Source organism: Ciconia boyciana, chromosome 4, assembly GCF_034638445.1.
Source record: "Ciconia boyciana chromosome 4, ASM3463844v1, whole genome shotgun sequence".
Taxonomy (NCBI): domain Eukaryota; kingdom Metazoa; phylum Chordata; class Aves; order Ciconiiformes; family Ciconiidae; genus Ciconia; species Ciconia boyciana.
This window is the reverse complement of record NC_132937.1, coordinates 25,398,158-25,416,476: the sequence shown is the minus strand read 5'-3', so window position 1 is coordinate 25,416,476 and position 18,319 is coordinate 25,398,158. Positions and strand designations below refer to the sequence as shown.

Below are 18,319 nucleotides of genomic sequence, written 5' to 3'. Positions count from 1 at the left end.
AGTATTATTCCAATTGTTAGGAGTTGAGAATGCTGAGTACATTGTAAAATCAAATCTTTGATGTTCAGAACTCACTGGTAGGAACCAGTATGTTTCTTGAATAGATGTAGAGGTTATTTGTGTGTGTGTTTACATACAAACATGAGCACATGCATGCTTTGAAAAAAACTTGAGGTGGATTTTCTCATAAATACCTTTATAACTGAAGAAGATTTACTGTCATCCTTGCAAATCATGTTATTAAGAATCAGCAGTCCTCTGGCTATAATTTATTAACTGTGTATTTTAAATATACTGTGTTACCTTGGTTTATATATATCAAATCTGTTAGCAGTGCTGAAATTTCTTATGCCTTGTTAACATGATCTGGTGCCTGGTAACAGTTGAAGTTATTTACACCATTGCAAAGTATTGCAATCCAGAATGGTAGCACTTAATTCAGTGGGTTTCTCTTGCAGTGACACACAAGCCTTAGTAAAATTTGTATACAGAATAGTGGAAAACCAGGCATCTTTCTTGTCTGCTAAAAACCATCATTTTGCATTTTAGTCTCAACTACAGCACTTGTAACCTCAGAAATCTCTGAAGTTGTGTTGAAAACAAGATCACAAGTCTTGAAAAAACAATTGGTCTTAAAGTCAATCTTAAACTCGAGGAGGAGATAGGAAAGGGCTGACCCAAGACATTCAGAAATACAAAGACTGGATATTTTCTTTGTTTCTGAACTAGTTCATGTTTACTGTAAGAATGGTCTTACATTTATGCGAGGTATCTTAAATGGTCATCTCATGCACAAAGCAAAGTCCTATTTTCTGTTTCCTTTGATCTGCTTGTATTGCTTCTTTTTTTAACTAAATGGGCAAATTCCATATATTGCAGTGTATGTCATTTATGTAAGTAGTTTTTCTTGACTCAGGTATTATTGTAAAAGTATTGTCATATCTGTATGTAACTACTTCTTTAAGACCTGAAAACAACTATTTTAGGAGCATGATCTGACTGTAGTTAGGGCCAGAAGCTATTCTTACAAAAATTAGGGTTGCTCAGCGTCTCTCATTATAAAGTTATTCTCAGTTACTTACTATTTGGGCACTATTTAACTCTTTTGGCTTTGGTGTTCCGTGCCAGTATTCGTACTTTCAACCAGTGGTTTTTTTAGCATGCTTCACTATAAATGATTCAGACATTTTTGAGAATAAAATTAGAGGATTAGAACGTACACGTGCTGTAAGAGTATTACTGCTTTTATTCAGAATTGCTAGTGCTTTTACATTTAGGATGTGTGTATAGTAGTAGGGACAGCAGCAGAAAAGTATAAATTGGACTTCAGTTAAGGGGGAATGAAAAAACCAGTAACAGGGTATGGATAAAAACAAGAAAGGACTTGGGGAGAGGAGGAGTGCCAGACAAGGGCAGAGCTCAGCCCAGCTGCACAAAAAGTAATTGTTTGGTACGGCTAGACATAAACCATCAAGGCAGAGAAGACCTGGATGAAAATAGAACAGAAAGGGATAGAAAGAAGCTCAGAAGGAGGTTGTTTAAAGCTACAAAAAATAACCTAGAATAGTTCCCGCAGATGTGAATTGTTGTTGGCAAAATGTATGTCTCATTTTCCTATAACAGCTAGCTACAAGAAAATTTCTAACAGCCAGTGAGAGCAGGTGGTGAAGGTCTGGACTGGAGGTGTAACACTCCCAGTTCTGCCCGTGGTAGGTGCTGTGATCACTCTGACTCCACGTTATGCTTTAATGCTTTTTGTTTATTTTCAAATAAGAAATTAAATTTCAAGTAGTGTATTTAAAAGACATTTAGGAAGTTGAGCACTAACATTTTACATGCTGACAAGTTAAGCTGGGATGGAATCTCCAGGTCACTCTTCAATTGCCTGAAAGTATAGGAACTTCCTTCCCCCCTACCCTGTGCTGCTTTCTTCTTGTCCTGGTGCAATGGGATACTAAAGGCAACCTCCTCCTTTACTACACAACTTCAGTTTGTTCTTAGAGCCAGTCAGTTGGTCCTGTGTGCTTTGCTTTTTAATAACATTTTATTTTTTTAAATTACTGGCTTTTCTTTTAAAAGTTGTTAAATAGAAGAATATGTTCTACAGATCAGGTTGATATTTGCTGTAGAGCCAGCGGGTAGTCCCAAAAGCCATGGGATTTACCAAAGAACTTCATACTGAAGTATTGTGCTGGAGTATCAGATTTGTATTCATATATTCTCAGAATCAAGAATGGATTGAATGCTTTTTTGTTTCTGAGATTACCCGTAGCAAAAATAATTATGTTTGGGATGGCTAGGCACATCATCCAGGAGAGTTACATTAAAGGTCAGAAGATGAGATGATTAGAACACTGTCAAGGTAAAGGGCAAGTCTTTAGATGTGAAAGAGACCTTGGTAGTGGATCCACGTTCAACAGTATGTTAAGTCTGGGCTGCAGTCATCTTTGTTGGCCCAGAACCCTGCTAACTCATTCCTGTTGTGTCCATGTTCATGTATGAAACTCAGACACACAGCTAAAGCCCAGGTCTTCCTGAACTAGTCGTCTTTTTGGTAGGCTCAGGTATCACACCAGCATATGACACTGGCTCCAGAAATTGGGGAGGAGGAAGTGGAAGAGTTCTTCCCTTCTTACTGATTGTTTACTTAAAGTCTAGAAATAAATCGGTGAGGAAGGGTCACTGTACCTAAGAGCTGCAGGGTGCTTGAGAACAGCTTGATAGACACCTCTTAGCTGTCCCCTGGTCTTGGGGACCCTGTCAGCCCTGCACACCTTTGCTTCTAAGGACTGTTAGCAATGTAGCCCTAAGTTACGGTGCTCATAACCTGAGCATGGAGTAAGGCAGGGCTTAACTCAGCCTCAACATAAAATATTAATATATCCTAAACAATATAGTTGCCTGATCTTTCCAGAGTTGCCTTTTGTCTTATTTACCAATGTGTCAAGTCAAAATTTGTCAGTAAAAACCTTTCCTTCTTGGAAATCTCTAGTCACATAGTTTGAAATGGGGAAGCTCAACTAATATGTTAGGTAAGTAAAGCAAGAAATTAAACTTAACATAAAGTACTTCTTGAGCCTTTTTTTCCTCCCTATTAAAGAGCAATTTAACCTACAAAGTCTCCTTTTTTTTTTTTTTTGTGAAAATACCTAGCCACTGAAGAAAACTTCTCTTTAGCAACGGATGATGTCTGTTAGTGGTGTTGGCTAGTTTCTCTTTATGCTAGGCCTTGCCTTTACTTAATCATGTTTCTTTAAGTTAAGAATGTGATCTGACAATAGTATGACAAAGAAGTAAATGGAGGACTTTTGATTCAGAGGGTCTTTGCATTTTCTCACTAAAACTGTATATGTCTATATTAGTTTTGTACTTTTTTTTTCTCTTTTATTGTAGTCTATGCATGGAACTTTGAAAAGTGTTGAGGGGCCACCAAACCTGGGGATAAATCTGCCTCTCAGTACTAAACCCACAACTCAGAACTCAGCCAGTCACAACAAAGAGGACACAAAATCTGTCAACGGAACAGAAAAGTTGGAGAAGAAATCTCCTTCTCCCATAAAGAAAGCAGAGCCTAAAAAAGTTGCTAATCCTGGCTGGACGTGTTGGGAGTGTGATAGGCTCTTCACGCAGAGAGACGTTTACATCTCTCACATGAGGAAAGAACATGGAAAGGTAAATGTATAATATTCAATTACAAGACAGTGAATTAAACCTGAAATATGAAGTAATTTATTTTCCAAATTCAGTTGTGTTTTTGCAAGTAATTCCTTAAAGTTCCATCGTTATTCTTCTCTGTTCTTATATCTATTTCATCCTTCTCTCTTTGGCTGCTTAGTTTTTATTATTTTCTACGTAGTTCTACTGAGAAAATCCACACGCTCTTACTTAATTGTAGGCTTATTCATCCAGTACCAAAATTTCTTCAAGATGGAAAGAGTGAAAGATGTTCCAGTGTTTCGTCCAAGTCATCTAATCTGATCCAGGTTCTCATTTCTTCCTTTGTGCCTTCTCAGTTCCCTCTCTCTCTTGAAAATTCATTAACTGTGAGACTCGGGGAATGGAGTCTTGTTTATTGGTCCAATGAGTGCCAAAGAGCATTTCATTTTAAAGGTAGACTCACTCTAAGGTCAAGCCATTGCTCTCATCTCACACTTGTAGGTTCAGCCAACAAGTCAGCTGAGTTGAACAAGTTGAGTTTTGTATTTAAAGCAGCTGGATTTGAGATAGCTTACTTAAAATGGATCGAAAGTGAAATATGGGAATGCTGTATTCTCAAGTCAGCAGAAGGACAGCTTGATGTCCTTGCTGCATCCCATAGCTTTTCCAATTAAATGAAATTTAAAAGACTGGCAGGTAGGCAATAGTGAAACTGATCCTCGGATGGACCCTTCTTAGCTGCGTTTGAGACAGACTGTCGCAGGCTCCAGCCCGATGCTGACACACAGCAGTCGTCTGCTGTCCAGTTCTGCCCTTTGCTGTGTGCTAGTGAAAGTGGTCTGGTTCTTCCTCCGTTGGGAAGCAGAGAATGTACTCATATAAAAGCAGAACTGGAAGGGATAACAGACTTACTGTGTCTACGTGGAGAAGAATCATCCTTAGTGAAAACCTGTAGCTTTCAAGATGCTAATATGCTATAACAGATGATAGCACATTTCCAGAGGTTTCTGTGTCCCTTCAAATTACAGTGCATATCTCTAAAGCTGTTGTGCAAATTCTTTTATTCTATTTATAAACATTTTATGGAAAAGCTGAAAATGCCAGACTACTGAGTGTCATCTCTAATTTTCTTATGACAACTTCAAGCAAATAGCACCCAAGCCTGACTGACAGGAGACTATTTCCATGTTTCTCCTTGCTTTCAATAACTCCTACTCCATTCTTTCAGCCTTCCTGCTGTAGAGTCCTGTAGCTACATTGCCAGTCCCCCTTGGAATGAAACAAACAAAAACCAAAGGATAATGATTCACAGAACTACATCTTCTTTTACCTGGTTCTCCTTTTAGAGCTTGAGGGCATGAAAAGTAGACAAACAGCTGAGATCGTGTGGACTCCATTTGATTTCTCCAGTTGCTTTAAAAGACCTTTTCTACATTTCTGTCCGTTGAAGTCACCGAGGAACTGTTAATTGCTTCGGTTTCAAGCCTAGCAGGTATATTCCTGCCACTTCTGCTAGGTAGAGTCTATGAAGAAACTCCAAAAAATGTGTTACAGTCACTGTGGCATGCCTATGCACTGACTACTTGTTTCTGATCCTGTAACGCTAATACAATCATAGTTTAATTTTCTGTCAAAATCAGTCTCTTTAGCAGCATATAAACTGTCAGTCCGCTCTGTTTTGCCTGTTAGTCCAAATATTAGCTTATCAGTGCTTTTACCAGCAAAGAGAAATAAGTTTCAGACCAGATACATTTTACATTGATGCAATTCTTAAAAACAAACAGCATAACCTCCCTATGAAACCATCACTTCAGAGTGAACTAGAGAATGATATCCAGTCTGATGACACCTACAGCAAAGTGGCAGAAGGCGTGTAAAATAAGGTTAGTCACACATTGATAATGCTTCTAAATACTAGCTTTAAATATGGATCTTTCTGTCACTGATGTTTAATAAGAATGTGCAGTGTTACCTCAAGAACAGCCCTTATTATGAAATATTAGATAATTGTTGTGCTCAAATACTGGCCTAAAGGCCTATTTCATTGCTTACATTCATGTGCTTTTTTTAATCCATATTCAGGCAGTTCCTCAAATAGCACAGGAGGCATATATATATATATATTAAAATGAATAGAGATCCAACTCCATGTCTCTCAGAAATGGGTGATAAAGAGAGTTGCTACATTCCTTCCAGACCTCTTGAAATTTTCAGTAATTGTTAGCTTTCAAAATTACTATATTCAAAAACTAAACTTTTATGGATACATTTTATTGTAGAGAGATTAGAAATGAGCATAAGATAACCAAGTATGTGATATGGGTCTAATTAATAATGCAATTAATTTATATTCTGTTTTTCTTAAGAGTGATAGGTGTGGGTTAAATGCTCTGAAATTACCTATGCAGAATGTTCGTTAAAAACTTTAATTAAGCAGTTCATGAGCTATTCACAAAGTCCATTGTCATGTAAGGTACTTGAAGATAATTAGTTTCAAACTTCTGAGTGCTGCTTTTGCACGATCAGAGTGAAAGTCTGGAGCTGTAACTCTTCTTAGCTGATCCCAGGCTGGATCATTCAGAGGTATTCATAGAAGAGGTATTGCCGTGTATATCCTCTTCGGACAGATTCTTGAGTTTCCAAACCTTATTGGGAAATGTCTACACAGACAGATAGACGGATTCACATTTTCTGTATCCTCTTCTGAGCTGGTTGAAGGTAAGCCAGCTGTAGGGTAGGAAAATTTGTAGCCACCTTGGTGTGACTCTCTGCCTGATCTTAAAAGTGCTGTTTTAAAAAAAAATAATAAATGTTATTAGCCCAGACAAAGGGTGGTTCTAACAAGTCTGTACAACTCCTGACTTGAAACTGGATCGTGTAGGTCTGCACTCAGCCAGGTAGACATACGCCGAGCTTCCTAGGACTTGCGTGTAAGTGTGTTTCTATGAAAGGACAGATGTTTTCTAAGCAGGAATTGCTTTACCAATTCCGACTTGCTGTGAATCTAATTGAACATCCTCTTTCTTCCTGTAAAGGCAAGATGCCGTACAACACGTCCTGCTGCACCTAATTACTGAACTAATTTTTTAGCTCTTTTCATTTTGGCTGCCGTTGCAGAAACTAATGCATCCAAAATCCTATTTAGGTCTCTATCCGGAATCTTCCCAACAAATTTAGGAGTGTGGTGTCATGGATGGTTACCCCAGGTAGTGCCCCTGGTGCTCTGGGAGGGACTGGGTCCTACTGAGCACAGTTCTTCTGCTGCTTTTCTGACTAAGCACTTGGTGCGTCTGCACTGTGCAGTGGCCTCGGCAAAGATACAGGGGCTGCCTTGGTTGAGCCTATATGTTTGTACAGCATGGTGCTGGGCTGTTTCTCGATCGAAGCCCTAATAGGACTTCACATTTTATTTTATAAATTCTTCCCAGAGCATTGCAGTCATAAGCATATACAGCAAAACCATACTGCAAAATGTATTGATTAATGCATTAGCATTAATGAGTATGCACTGCATGTAAACACTGTCAGGTTTTCACCTTTAACAATTTAAGAGCAAAATATGTTGATTTCTTTTTATTTTAATTGGCCTGTAAACGTGAAAAGGAAGTATAGATTGAACAGTACTGAGCCTCTAACAGCATTATGTTGACTAGCCCCAATAAAATTACCATATCATGTTTCCTAATGGGCTGCTTCACATTTGTGTGAACGACCTTTCAAAACTGCTTTTTATTTCCTTCCCCCACACTCCATGTGATTTCGGTCTTGATAGCAAAAGGTCTCTCATCTTACTGTAACAGCTCTTAACTCCTTTAGCCATTCCAGATATCACTTTTTCCTGTGCACAAACCTTCCGCTGTTCACTCCACAAACTCTTCAGTAAATGATAATTTTCAGTAATGACATCACTTCTACAGATCTCCACTGGTTTGTCTGTAGCTGTTCCTGAGCAATGTAGCCGTTAGGGAGGATATGAACATCAACATAAAGTTCAGCACTCAGAGCACAAATATAAGATGGATGTTTTTCAGTTCCTTAAGCATTTCTCTATGTCTTGAGCTTGTTAGTATTAAGGATTGAGAATTCTTTATTATTATTATTATTATTGATTAATGTTAGGTGTCGGAGAATGACTCATGTCATATTAAAATGTCCACATGGATTATTGTACATCTCCATTGTTTAGGAATTTGTCACTTCCTCAGAAGGTGAGAATAAGTGAGCCAAACCCTTTACATTATTCCATGAAGAAAATCTTTGCTGTTGAGTGCTTTGGACCATAGGGACAGATCTTGGGTGGATTCTCCAGAAGAGTCAAGAAGGGTCCAGTTTCAAGTGTTGATCCAAGTCTTTTGCTCAGTGGCCTCAGTTGGAATAGTAGAATAAAATTATATTATTTGTGTTTTTCAGTTTCCAAATAAATGCAAGAAAGAGAATGTTATTGAAACTATGAAGGAAAACTATGATCACTGCTAGAGCAGGAAAAAGCAATCCAAGGAATGTGATTTTCCTTCTAGATACTTGACGGATTGTATGAAACGGTCCATTCCTTCACTTGTACCTGACTAGCAGGCATGAGCCCTCCCTCAGACTGGGACACTAGAAATCTCAGTCCACGCGATCTGGATTTCGTTTGGGAGGTTCCAATAAAATCCATGTCTTCTTCAGACCCAGGACACCTTGATTCTGGCAGGAACCATTATACTGAACGATGAGTGTGGGATCCTGGCCCTGACTGGATTTTTGAAAAGTAAACTGGAAAAGTAATCTGGAAAGGTCTTCAATTAGATTTGTTTGGTCAGTGTTTGGATTTAATTTCCAAGATGCTGTTTCAATTTCCTTGTTACTGCCAAAACAGCAAAAATTACAGAGACGAGCTTGAACAATCTAGTTACCCGTGAAAGGAAGCCGGCAGTCTGGTTGGGAATATTTCTATTTCCTTACTGCAGCTACTGGGGTTGGTAAGATGTGCCCTTTGAACGCAGTTTTAAGACTGATGGAATTTAAGGGACAGGACCGTGTCATTCATTCATTCTTGGGGCTTGTATAGTCCGCAGTTTTGGAGATGTTATTTCTTCAGATACTAGAGCTCCTGTGGCCGTGTTCAGCTGGAATGACATAGATGGAGACCACTCTATCCTTTTCAGCTTCCTTCCTTTTCTTTCTCCTTCCACTGTAATATAACTGTAATATAAAACCCACAGAATTCCTCAAACAGATGTCCCTCGGGTTGGCATCAGACCATACCTCTCATTTCTTCCTGACTTTTCTCAGCCCTGTTAGTGTGTCAGTGTCCATGACATTTCGCTTTGGTCCTTATTAGGTGCTCTTCACCCCTCCTTGTAGGTGACTGATAAGCTCTCTCCATCAGCAACTGCAGACACAGTTTGGTGATGGGAAGGGAGAGGTTACTTTATAGTGAAAGCAAATCTCTCACCGTACTGCCTTTACTGATCCAGAAGTAATCCATTGATCTTCCTTGCTTCTTTGGTGGAAGAAACTCGCTTCATCCACAGTCTGTGACACCAGTTTACAGCTGGTGATAGGTGTGTATGTAACTCATGCTGGGCACGCTGCTTAGAAAGAGGTCCAGGTCCTCTGACTTCTGCAGTGTTGCTGTAGGAGTGCTGTGTACTTGAAGATACAGTACCAGACACTGGTAAGTGATGTTTCTTTCCGAATATCAAAAGGTTCAACACATGCACTACTTCTCCTGAGCTTTTTTAATTAATGCATTTTTCTTCTTTTTTTAAAGCAAATGAAGAAACATCCGTGTCGACAATGTGACAAATCTTTCAGTTCATCCCATAGTTTATGTCGTCACAATCGTATCAAGCACAAAGGCATTAGGAAGGTTTATACGTGCTCGTAAGTTCTACTTTTATTTATTTAGAAACAGAGTATAAACCAACAAAAAACATTGTTAGTTGAATTTCTTTTCTTGATTGTATAAAAGCCAGTGTCCCATTAATTGAAATGAATCAGGTATTTAGATACATAGACAGGCCAAACTAGGCTACCCTGCATGCATAAAACATAGCAGGCTGCTGAGAATGCATGTACATGAAGTCTGCTGTCTTTCAGGGGCTTTGGCAAGCAAATCTGAAACTTTACTGAGCTGAGAGTTTGCATGGCTGATAGTTCTGCAGAGGTGAACTTGATTTTCAACAGTCTCTCAAATATACAACCCAGTCTTCTAATCTACAAAAGCCAGTATTTGTAGTATTTTTCTCATACATAAAACAGTGTGTAATGTCTAAAAATCCTTAGTGGTGTTTAAGCGGCTGGAGAGACGATACATAATTTAATAGAAAAATCCCTGTCAATCAGATAAGATACATAAACCAAACTTCCTGTTGTATCTCTTCATTCATAGCTTTGTATGTGGAACTGAGTTTGAAGGTCTGAAAAGGAAGCTGCAAGCAGCAGCCATTCTCTGTGGCTGAGATCCTACCAGTCCCTCTCTGCCATAGTATGATCTCTGCTTTGTGATGGAAAGCACAAGGCCCACAAGGCCCAGTGGTGTGGAAACTTGAAACTGCCGTGCATAGCACAGCGTTCCAACAAAGTCCTGTCTCCCTGCACCGTGGTTGCCTGACACAGCCCATGCATCAGATCGTTTCTAATGTACCCGTAATTTGTACTTCAACCTACATGAGCTGGCTAGCCTAGGCACTATTGCTCTTGGTATATGACAAGTAGGAAATGCCTGGTTTTTGCATATCCTTTGAGCAGAAAGCTTATGGTGGTTCTCTGTTTTCATTTCAGAGTGCCTACGGTAGTCTTTTTTTCTTTTTTTTTTTCTTTTTTTTTTTTAAATAAATGAAACAGCATTTAAAAAGCTAAAACCTTAGGAGAGAGACTTGGAAAGAGAGTATTACAGTTGAACTTCTCCCCTGCAGTTCTTTAGCCATCCCTCCTCTAGACACCTGTACAATATGTTACAACGTTAGAGCTCCGGAGAAAGACGCTTCCCAAAAGCATGTGAGAGGTTTAGAAGTGATGCAGCTGGTTCTGTGGGGGAGAACAAAGCAGAGATTGTGAAAGACAAGTTTGTTCTGCTGCTTAGTTTGAGGTTGGAAAGGGAGCTGAGAAGGAATTACTAGTTCCAAGGAGATAAAGTATTTGGATTTGAATGTAGAATTAAGTGTCATTTGGAGCTAGCACTCATCCTACATGGAAGGTGATAGCTTTCCCTATGAAATTTAAATTAAGGAGAACTTGGGAAAGTGTCTAACAAAAGGTACAGTTTGGTGATGTTAGCAGAGCTCCAAGAAACAAACTCGGATGCTCCCAGGTTTTATTCTGACTCGCACTTTGTACCATTTTGGATATTATCTTCAGAGAACTTCTAATTTGCTCTGAATATAAATTGCTCAAACTTTTCCAGTTTTATTTTGTAATTATGCTAATTTTCTTATAATACTTACTTGTGCAATTGATTGGAAAAACGTTGTCGCCAGCTTTAATAGATTGTACTCTAGTCTGGATTTACTTACTAGTCCTGTTTATATTCTTCAGAATACTACGACTTTTGTTAAGCGTGACATTTCAATCTGTGCCTGTCTGCCTTGTGTTTATGTAGGCACTGCCCAGATTCAAGACGTACTTTTACCAAGCGGTTGATGTTGGAAAAACATATTCAGTTGATGCATGGCATTAAAGACCCTGACGTGAAAGAAATGACTGAATCAACCAATATGGAAGAAAGGGAAGTAAAAGAAGACACAAAGGTAATCACTTAGAAGATTCATTCAGTCACGGAGAGTGAATTTTTTATGGGTATACATTCAGGATCTTTAAATAGATGCAGGTATTTTCATCCCATAAAAGTCTGATCTTCTGTGAAGTAGAGCCCAAAAAATGTCTCAAAGGTTCCTGCAACAAATTCTGTCATGCTTGAACTAGAACATGTTTTTGGAAAGACTTTCTGTTTGGTTTGATCACCGAATGATGGAGAATATAACCTACCCCTCCGTGGTTTGCTGTAAGAGCACCTTTCAAATCTTCTGCAACCAAGTCCTCTCATAGCTGTAGAAAAGCTACAGGTTAGGTAGAAGCAATGCGACCTTCTTCCAGATACCCAGCTTGGAGCTTATTTGATATAAATTTTACAGTGAAACTGCTTTCAATCTGATGATTGAAATACAGCAGGATCTCCTGCTGTACTTGGCGTTGACGTGGCCTCACCTGGAGTGCTGTATGCAGTTCTGGCCCCACCATTTGAGAAGGGTGTGAAGGTCCTCGAATGCATCCAGAGGAGGGCAACAAAGCTGGTGACAGGACGGGAAGGCATGTCCTGTGAGGAGCGGCTGAGGACTCTGGGTTTCTCTAGTTTGGAGAAAAGGAGGCTGAGGGGCAACCTCATTGCTCTCTGCAGCTTCCTGAGGAGGGGATGTGGAGAGGGAGGGGCTGAGCTCTTCTCCCTGGCATCCAGGGACAGGACACGTGGGAATGGTTCAAAGCTGTGCCAGGGGAGGTTCAGACTGGATGTCAGGAGGCATTTCTTTACAGAAAGGGTGCTCAAACACTGGAACAGGCTTCCTGGAGAGGTGGTCCATGCCCTGTGCCTGTCAGTGTTTAAAAGGCATTTGGACAACGCCCTTAATAACAGGCTTTAACTTTTGGTCACCCTGAAGTGGTCAGGCAGTTGGACCAGATGATTGTTGTAGGTCCCTTCCAGCTGAAATATTCTATTCTATTCTTCTATTGATGATGAGTGTTAGGAGGAAAGCAAAAATAAGGTGACAGCGCTGTCCAAAGACCTGTTACATGCAGAGATTAACAACATTTTTTAAGTGTTTTGGGCTCTCTATGTTAAGAATTTCACCTGTGACGGCATGTCCAAAGCTGACAGCAGAGACGCAAACATACCTGTTTTTTAAAATGTACTGTTGTCCTTTACATGACTCTCTCTCAGCCCAACATATTGTCGTCTTATTTAAGTGTTGAAAATACGGCAGCTATAAACATTGTCTTCATACACATCATGGAGCATATCTGGGCTACATAGGATGCAGAGGATTCTTGAGGAATATTCGTGTCAGAAGAATAACAATGAGAATATACAAAATGATCAGTTTAAAAAATTGTGCATGTTGATTCGTCCTTTGGCAATATGTTAGTTTGGTTACTAACAATCAGGAGATAATCCATCAAGTCAAATTTCAGGCATGAAATAATATTAAGTAATTAAAGTGGAGTTCCAGCAGGTAATGCTGAAGAGTTCCTAGACTGATATTCTACATTCTGTACACAATTGAAGTCTCATTGGGGTGTGTACTTGGATGCAGTTACACTGGCAAATATTTATTCAAGTTTATACAGTGTATTAGATACTGTAGCTCTATCAGAGCTGACAAAACAAATTTTATATGCAATTTATAGTAAAGAAAACCCCTAATTTTTCAACATGTACAACATATATTTGCTTGTATTATTTCAAATATTGTATTTATCAACGTTGTACTGGAATGTACCAAGGGAAAGTTTTTGAAGTCTGCAATTCACAAACAGTTATGAAAAGAACTGCGTATTTATGCTTACATGATATACCATTTATGGCTTTTTTTAGGTTCCTAGTCCAAAGCGTAAATTGGAAGAACCTGTACTGGAATTCAGGCCTCCACGAGGTGCAATCACTCAGCCATTGAAGAAGCTAAAGATAAATGTTTTTAAAGTTCACAAGTGTGCTGTTTGTGGCTTTACAACAGAAAATCTTCTCCAGTTTCATGAACATATTCCTCAGCATAAATCTGATGGCTCTTCGTACCAATGCAGGGAATGTGGACTCTGCTACACATCTCACGTGTCCCTCTCCAGACACCTCTTCATTGTACATAAGCTGAAGGAGCCTCAGCCAGTATCAAAACAAAATGGGTCTGGGGAGGATAATCAGCAAGAAAATAAACCCAATCATGAGGATGAATCATCTGACAGTACGGCATCAGACCGAAGATGCAAAGTGTGTGCAAAGACTTTTGAAACTGAAGCGGCCTTAAACACTCACATGAGAACACATGGCATGGCCTTCATTAAGTCAAAAAGAATGAGTTCAGCTGAAAAGTGATCAGATTATTTGGGACGCAGAAATCTCTCTCCACATTGGAATACTAATGACATTTTTGCTACAGAAAGTTCAAGGTATAATAGTGTTAACAGTACTGTTCAGGCTGTTGCAATATATTCTGCATAAAAGTGTCCCCTTCACCTCATTGTCTATACCCTCAAAACCATTGAAGCAGTATTTGAGTTGAAAAGAGTTTGTATATATTTAAACTAATAACTTTTATACTCTTTGTTATGTGTTTGTATTGGTATCTAGTGGAAAATTTGGGTTCTTCTGTTTTGTTTCTGTTTTTTTCTAGTAAGTTTCTTTAAAACAGAGTTCTGAATGCTGGGGCAGTTCCTTCGGTTCTCTTAAACTGTTTCTTGTTTGAATGCTTCTGAAAGAAAGTTTAGCTAATGGAAGTGCATCAGAAGGCAGTGCTTGGAGGGGAGTGGGGAGGGGAAGCAAGCTAAGGGGAGATTTTAAATTCTAAGAACTCGTGCTTCTAAAAGTCTAAGGAAGCTTTTAAACTTTCTCTTAAAATATATATATTTAAAAAAAAAAAAAAAAAAAAGAAGAAGAAAAAGTACCACTGCATCTGTAAAATGCAGTGCTGGTTTTAGGTGGCAACACCAGAACAGGTGCAGACCCCCTAGAATGATAAAGTACTTTTGAAAAGTATAATTGCACAACTCTACGCATCATGAAGTGATTTTTTAGGCCATCAGGTGCTTGTGATCACAGCTCACATTGTTACAAAAGGGCTGGGCTGCTCTGGATTTAACAAATAAGATGTAATTAGAGGAATAGGTTTATACTGATGATGTTTTTTGTCATGTAATTTATTAAACATTATATAGAAGCGAGTACACAGCATTATGTATTTTCCTTTATTTCTGGTTATCGAAAGAAAATAGTTAACCCTTGCTGCAGGGGTTGGTATTTCCCAGCTCTGTATGCTAATGCCAAATGTTCTGGTGCTCAGTGTTATGTACAACCACCACTGTCAAGAAGCTACCACACCAGCCTACGTGAGTGTAACTGGGGCTTTCAGCTTTAGCACAGACCGTATGAAGCTAGTTCAGCCATTTCAGAGACGTATCGAGTATCGCTAGTTACGCTTTCACAAAGTACAAAAAGGTACCATACTGTCCCTTTCATATATAGTTCTCTGTGAGAGTTATATTTTTGGTTTGTTTTTGCATTTTATACCTTGTATGTATCCCTAAAAAAAAAATTTTTGTACTTTTTTTTAAAACAAATTGTGTATATATAGCTAGCTGCATGATATACAGTAGTAACTGTTTGGTTCCTTAAAAGTCTTGCTGCTGTCAGATGTTACTATACACTATGTCCATTACAACTGTATTAAACACATTTCATATGTAAATAAATGTGGAGCATTTTGCCCCTAAAGATTTGTGAGATTCTGTTATTTATCATTAAATTTTAACAGTTTTAAAAATGGAAGTGTTTGAAAAAATATGGATCCTTCTCAGCCACCTCTGTAAAACTTCTTAATCACTCTGGAAATTGTGTATCGGATACGTTAGTTCTGCTTTCTCTCCTCATCCTCATTCTTAATTTGGTTCATTGGTAAATGCTTGTTATCCCGTTTCTATTACTCGCATATTGAGTGGTTATGAGGTACTTCTCCATCCTGAAGCATACAGCTGGCGTCGCAGGATCTTAGTGTGTAATGTACACTGGCCATCACTGCCCTTTCCATTAAGTGTATACCTCTTTAACACTTGTTTGTTGATGTGCACTGTCAACTGTACAACAAATGAGTTATCACTATGCAGAATGGTGTTTTGTATACAGTGAACAGATAATAAAAGTTAAATTTTCACAGCCATTATTAATACTTTTGTTTATTTTCCCTTTTCACTGTCTTGCACCTGCAAGGGATGCTGTGAGCCAGTAACTCCGGCCATTGTTGGTGCTGCCAAGAGGCAAAACGCTAAAAGTTACTGACAAGTCACCTGGAAGCTGTGGGGCACGACGTGCAGTCGCTCCGTGGTCACAGCCCACTTCCCAGCTCCGCTGTGCGCAGCGCAAGGTCCCACGCCGCCTTTGGCCCGTCACTGGCCCCGCGTGTCCGCGCGGGAGGTCGTTCTGCCGCAGCCATTGAGTGGAGCTCAGCTACTTAGCAGGAGCCTCTGTTCAGTTTTAACAGGAAGATCGAGTTAACTCTCCTAGTAATCTCTTGAAAGCTTTAAGGGATAGCAGGTCTTGAGCTGCCCCATCATCTCCAGCCACATTTCCGTGTCAGAGCTTATACACCCTTGGCTTGGCAGGAAAGTGTAGCTCTTCCTCCAGGTAAACGGTTCCTTTTGGCTGGCAGAAATCCGCTCAGCTAGGTGAAGGAGGGAGGAGCTCTTCTGAGCACCATGGCTTTTTCCAAGTGCCAGACCTGGGAAAAAAAGAAGAAAAAAAAGATTCAGTGGGACAATTAATATCATAATGTTTCTCACCTAGTGTTTCTTGCCTAGTCCTCCAGCTCCTCCAGGTGTTGGGGATTTTCCTTCTCCGTCTCCTGCGTAATTCAAGGGTCCTAGATACTCGTAATGAGAAAGGCCTGTTGGGAACCGCTCTCTCTTCCAGGGCAGATTTCCGGTGTCCAAGCATTCCTCCAGGAGCGATGCTTCTGCCTGCTCCCTTTTGAGACTCTTCTGCTTGGTAGTTGGTCTGGTCCAAGCAGACATTTCCTGGTAATGACCAGCCTGTTTGTTTATTGTTATTTTACTTGACCTTGGGCAAAGGTATTTTCCCATTTTATGTGGCTGACCCTTTCAGAAATCACGCCTCCTTTGCTGCTCAAAACCCTCAGTGTCAGTCTGTTGTGGTCCTAAGCCTGCCGGTGTCATCTCCCTGCCTGTCCAGCTCTCGGGACACGCGTGCTTATCAGACGGAAAAGCAAAAGCAGGCAGCGGCCCCAGATACAGCACAGGCACGGTGGAAGTGTAGTGCCTTATTAACGGACTAATTTTTTACTGACTGGGAGGCTGGCTAGTCACCTGCCCTCGCCGTAGCCAGCTGCTGGCTCAGTGAAGGTTTCACCGTCCCTGCTGGAGGAGAGGCTGAGCAGAGCCTCATGGCTGAGCGGGGGGTAAGGCCACCATCCTTGCCGCAAGGCGTGTGTTCCAAACAGAAGGGATTTTAAGGGACGACACGGTGCACTATAGCCAGCAAGGACGGCACAGAGAAGGGAAAGTGGAAGAGAAGTTTTCTGTGCATGTGCGTACCAGTCCACCAGCAGGGAGCAGCTGGGCACAGCTACAGCACGCTGGGAACCGCAGGGGAGCTGCTGGGGAGCCGTGGTAGAGGGGCCGAAGAGAAACGAATGGGGCCTCTCGTCCTTTTCCATCCCGGCTGTTTGGTGGTGCAGGCTGAGAAGCAGGGGCTATAACGTTAGAAGCACAGGTTGGCTGGGGCGCAGCCCGAGCAATGACATTCACAGCTGCTGCTCAAACTCAAGCAACGTCAGCTCGGAGTATGTTTGCTGTGAGTTCAGGGTGTTCCCCTCCAGAGCAGGAAGCAAGCCCTAAATTACAAATTCTCTGGGGAGGCTCCCAAAACGTGGGAATGGGAGGAAGGACAGGAGCGATAGGAAGGCAAATCTCCTTCACAGCATGCAGCGGGACCCCCATCAAGGGCAGCTCCTTATACCTGGTCCTCTACAACAAGCAAAGCCAAACCACCAGTCCCAGCTGCAGCCAGGCTCTGGCCCGGAAACCAGACAGGCCTAAGCAGCGAGCAAACAGGGCCGGGAGACCTGGGGAGGCCGACCCTGATGCAGCGGCCGCCCGCTGTCGGGAGCCTCCCGGTTCCAAGCACGCTCAAGGCACCGAGCCTCCTTTGCCGTTGCAAACACCCCGGGCCCCTGGAAGACAGGGCACCTCCGAGCTGCGCTGCGCGCGTGGAGCTGCTCGTCCGTCAGGCCTTCCCGGCAGGAAGGTGATTGCCTGAGGACCAGGAGGTGAACAGCACGTTGCAAAGCAACGTGAGACACCGGCGAAAAGGCAACAATCTCAGTCTGCACGCCTAGGGGAATTATTTCCTCTTGTAAACTATGAAGAAAATATTTAAACATATTTTTACGTGAGATCTGACATTTGAATTGTTTGCTTTTAATTAATGTTGTGACACTGACAGTCAATTACAACGATGACATTAATACTTCTCTTTTCTACACCTTCTTTCCTCTGAGGATTTAACAATAATGGATTAAACCTCATGAAACCTCTCTGTGAGGTAGGAAAGGGATCATTTAGCCTCCCCTGTTTTGCAGCCACTCTTCTGGTTGAACGCAGAGGTAGTTAACATTGCACGTCAACTCTAGCAGGCGGATTAGATCAGAAATACTGAGTAAGGCTTCAGGGAGCGTTTAGGCAGGCAGGACAAAGCGTTAGCGCCAGGGCTGGGGTCAACATGTGGCTGCTTCCCTCGACTCCCCCTGTACAAAGGCAGGGATTTCTGATCTCCGTGGAGGCAGTGCCTGACAGGTATATACGTGTGTGTATATATCTCCTCCCGTTGCGTGCCTTCCCGTTCAACCCCTTCTGCTCTTCAGCGAGGCAGGGAGTTCACTGAGACCTCTTCCCAAGTACC

General features: G+C 41.0%; 1 protein-coding gene across 14 annotated transcripts in view; it reads left to right on the top strand.

Annotated features, from left to right (window-relative positions):
• ZNF532 (zinc finger protein 532) overlaps window positions 1-13,864 on the top strand; it is a 50,152-nt gene extending 36,288 nt beyond the window's left edge. For all 14 annotated transcript variants that reach the window (XM_072858692.1, XM_072858691.1, XM_072858682.1 and 11 more), the window contains 4 exons: window positions 3,394-3,672; window positions 9,413-9,525; window positions 11,243-11,390; window positions 13,232-13,864. In XM_072858692.1, the coding sequence (XP_072714793.1) occupies window positions 3,394-3,672; window positions 9,413-9,525; window positions 11,243-11,390; window positions 13,232-13,726 (1,035 nt within the window). In that variant the 3' untranslated portion in view covers window positions 13,727-13,864. The remainder of the gene's footprint in view (window positions 1-3,393; window positions 3,673-9,412; window positions 9,526-11,242; window positions 11,391-13,231) is intronic.
• Window positions 13,865-18,319: the final 4,455 nt, after the last annotated feature.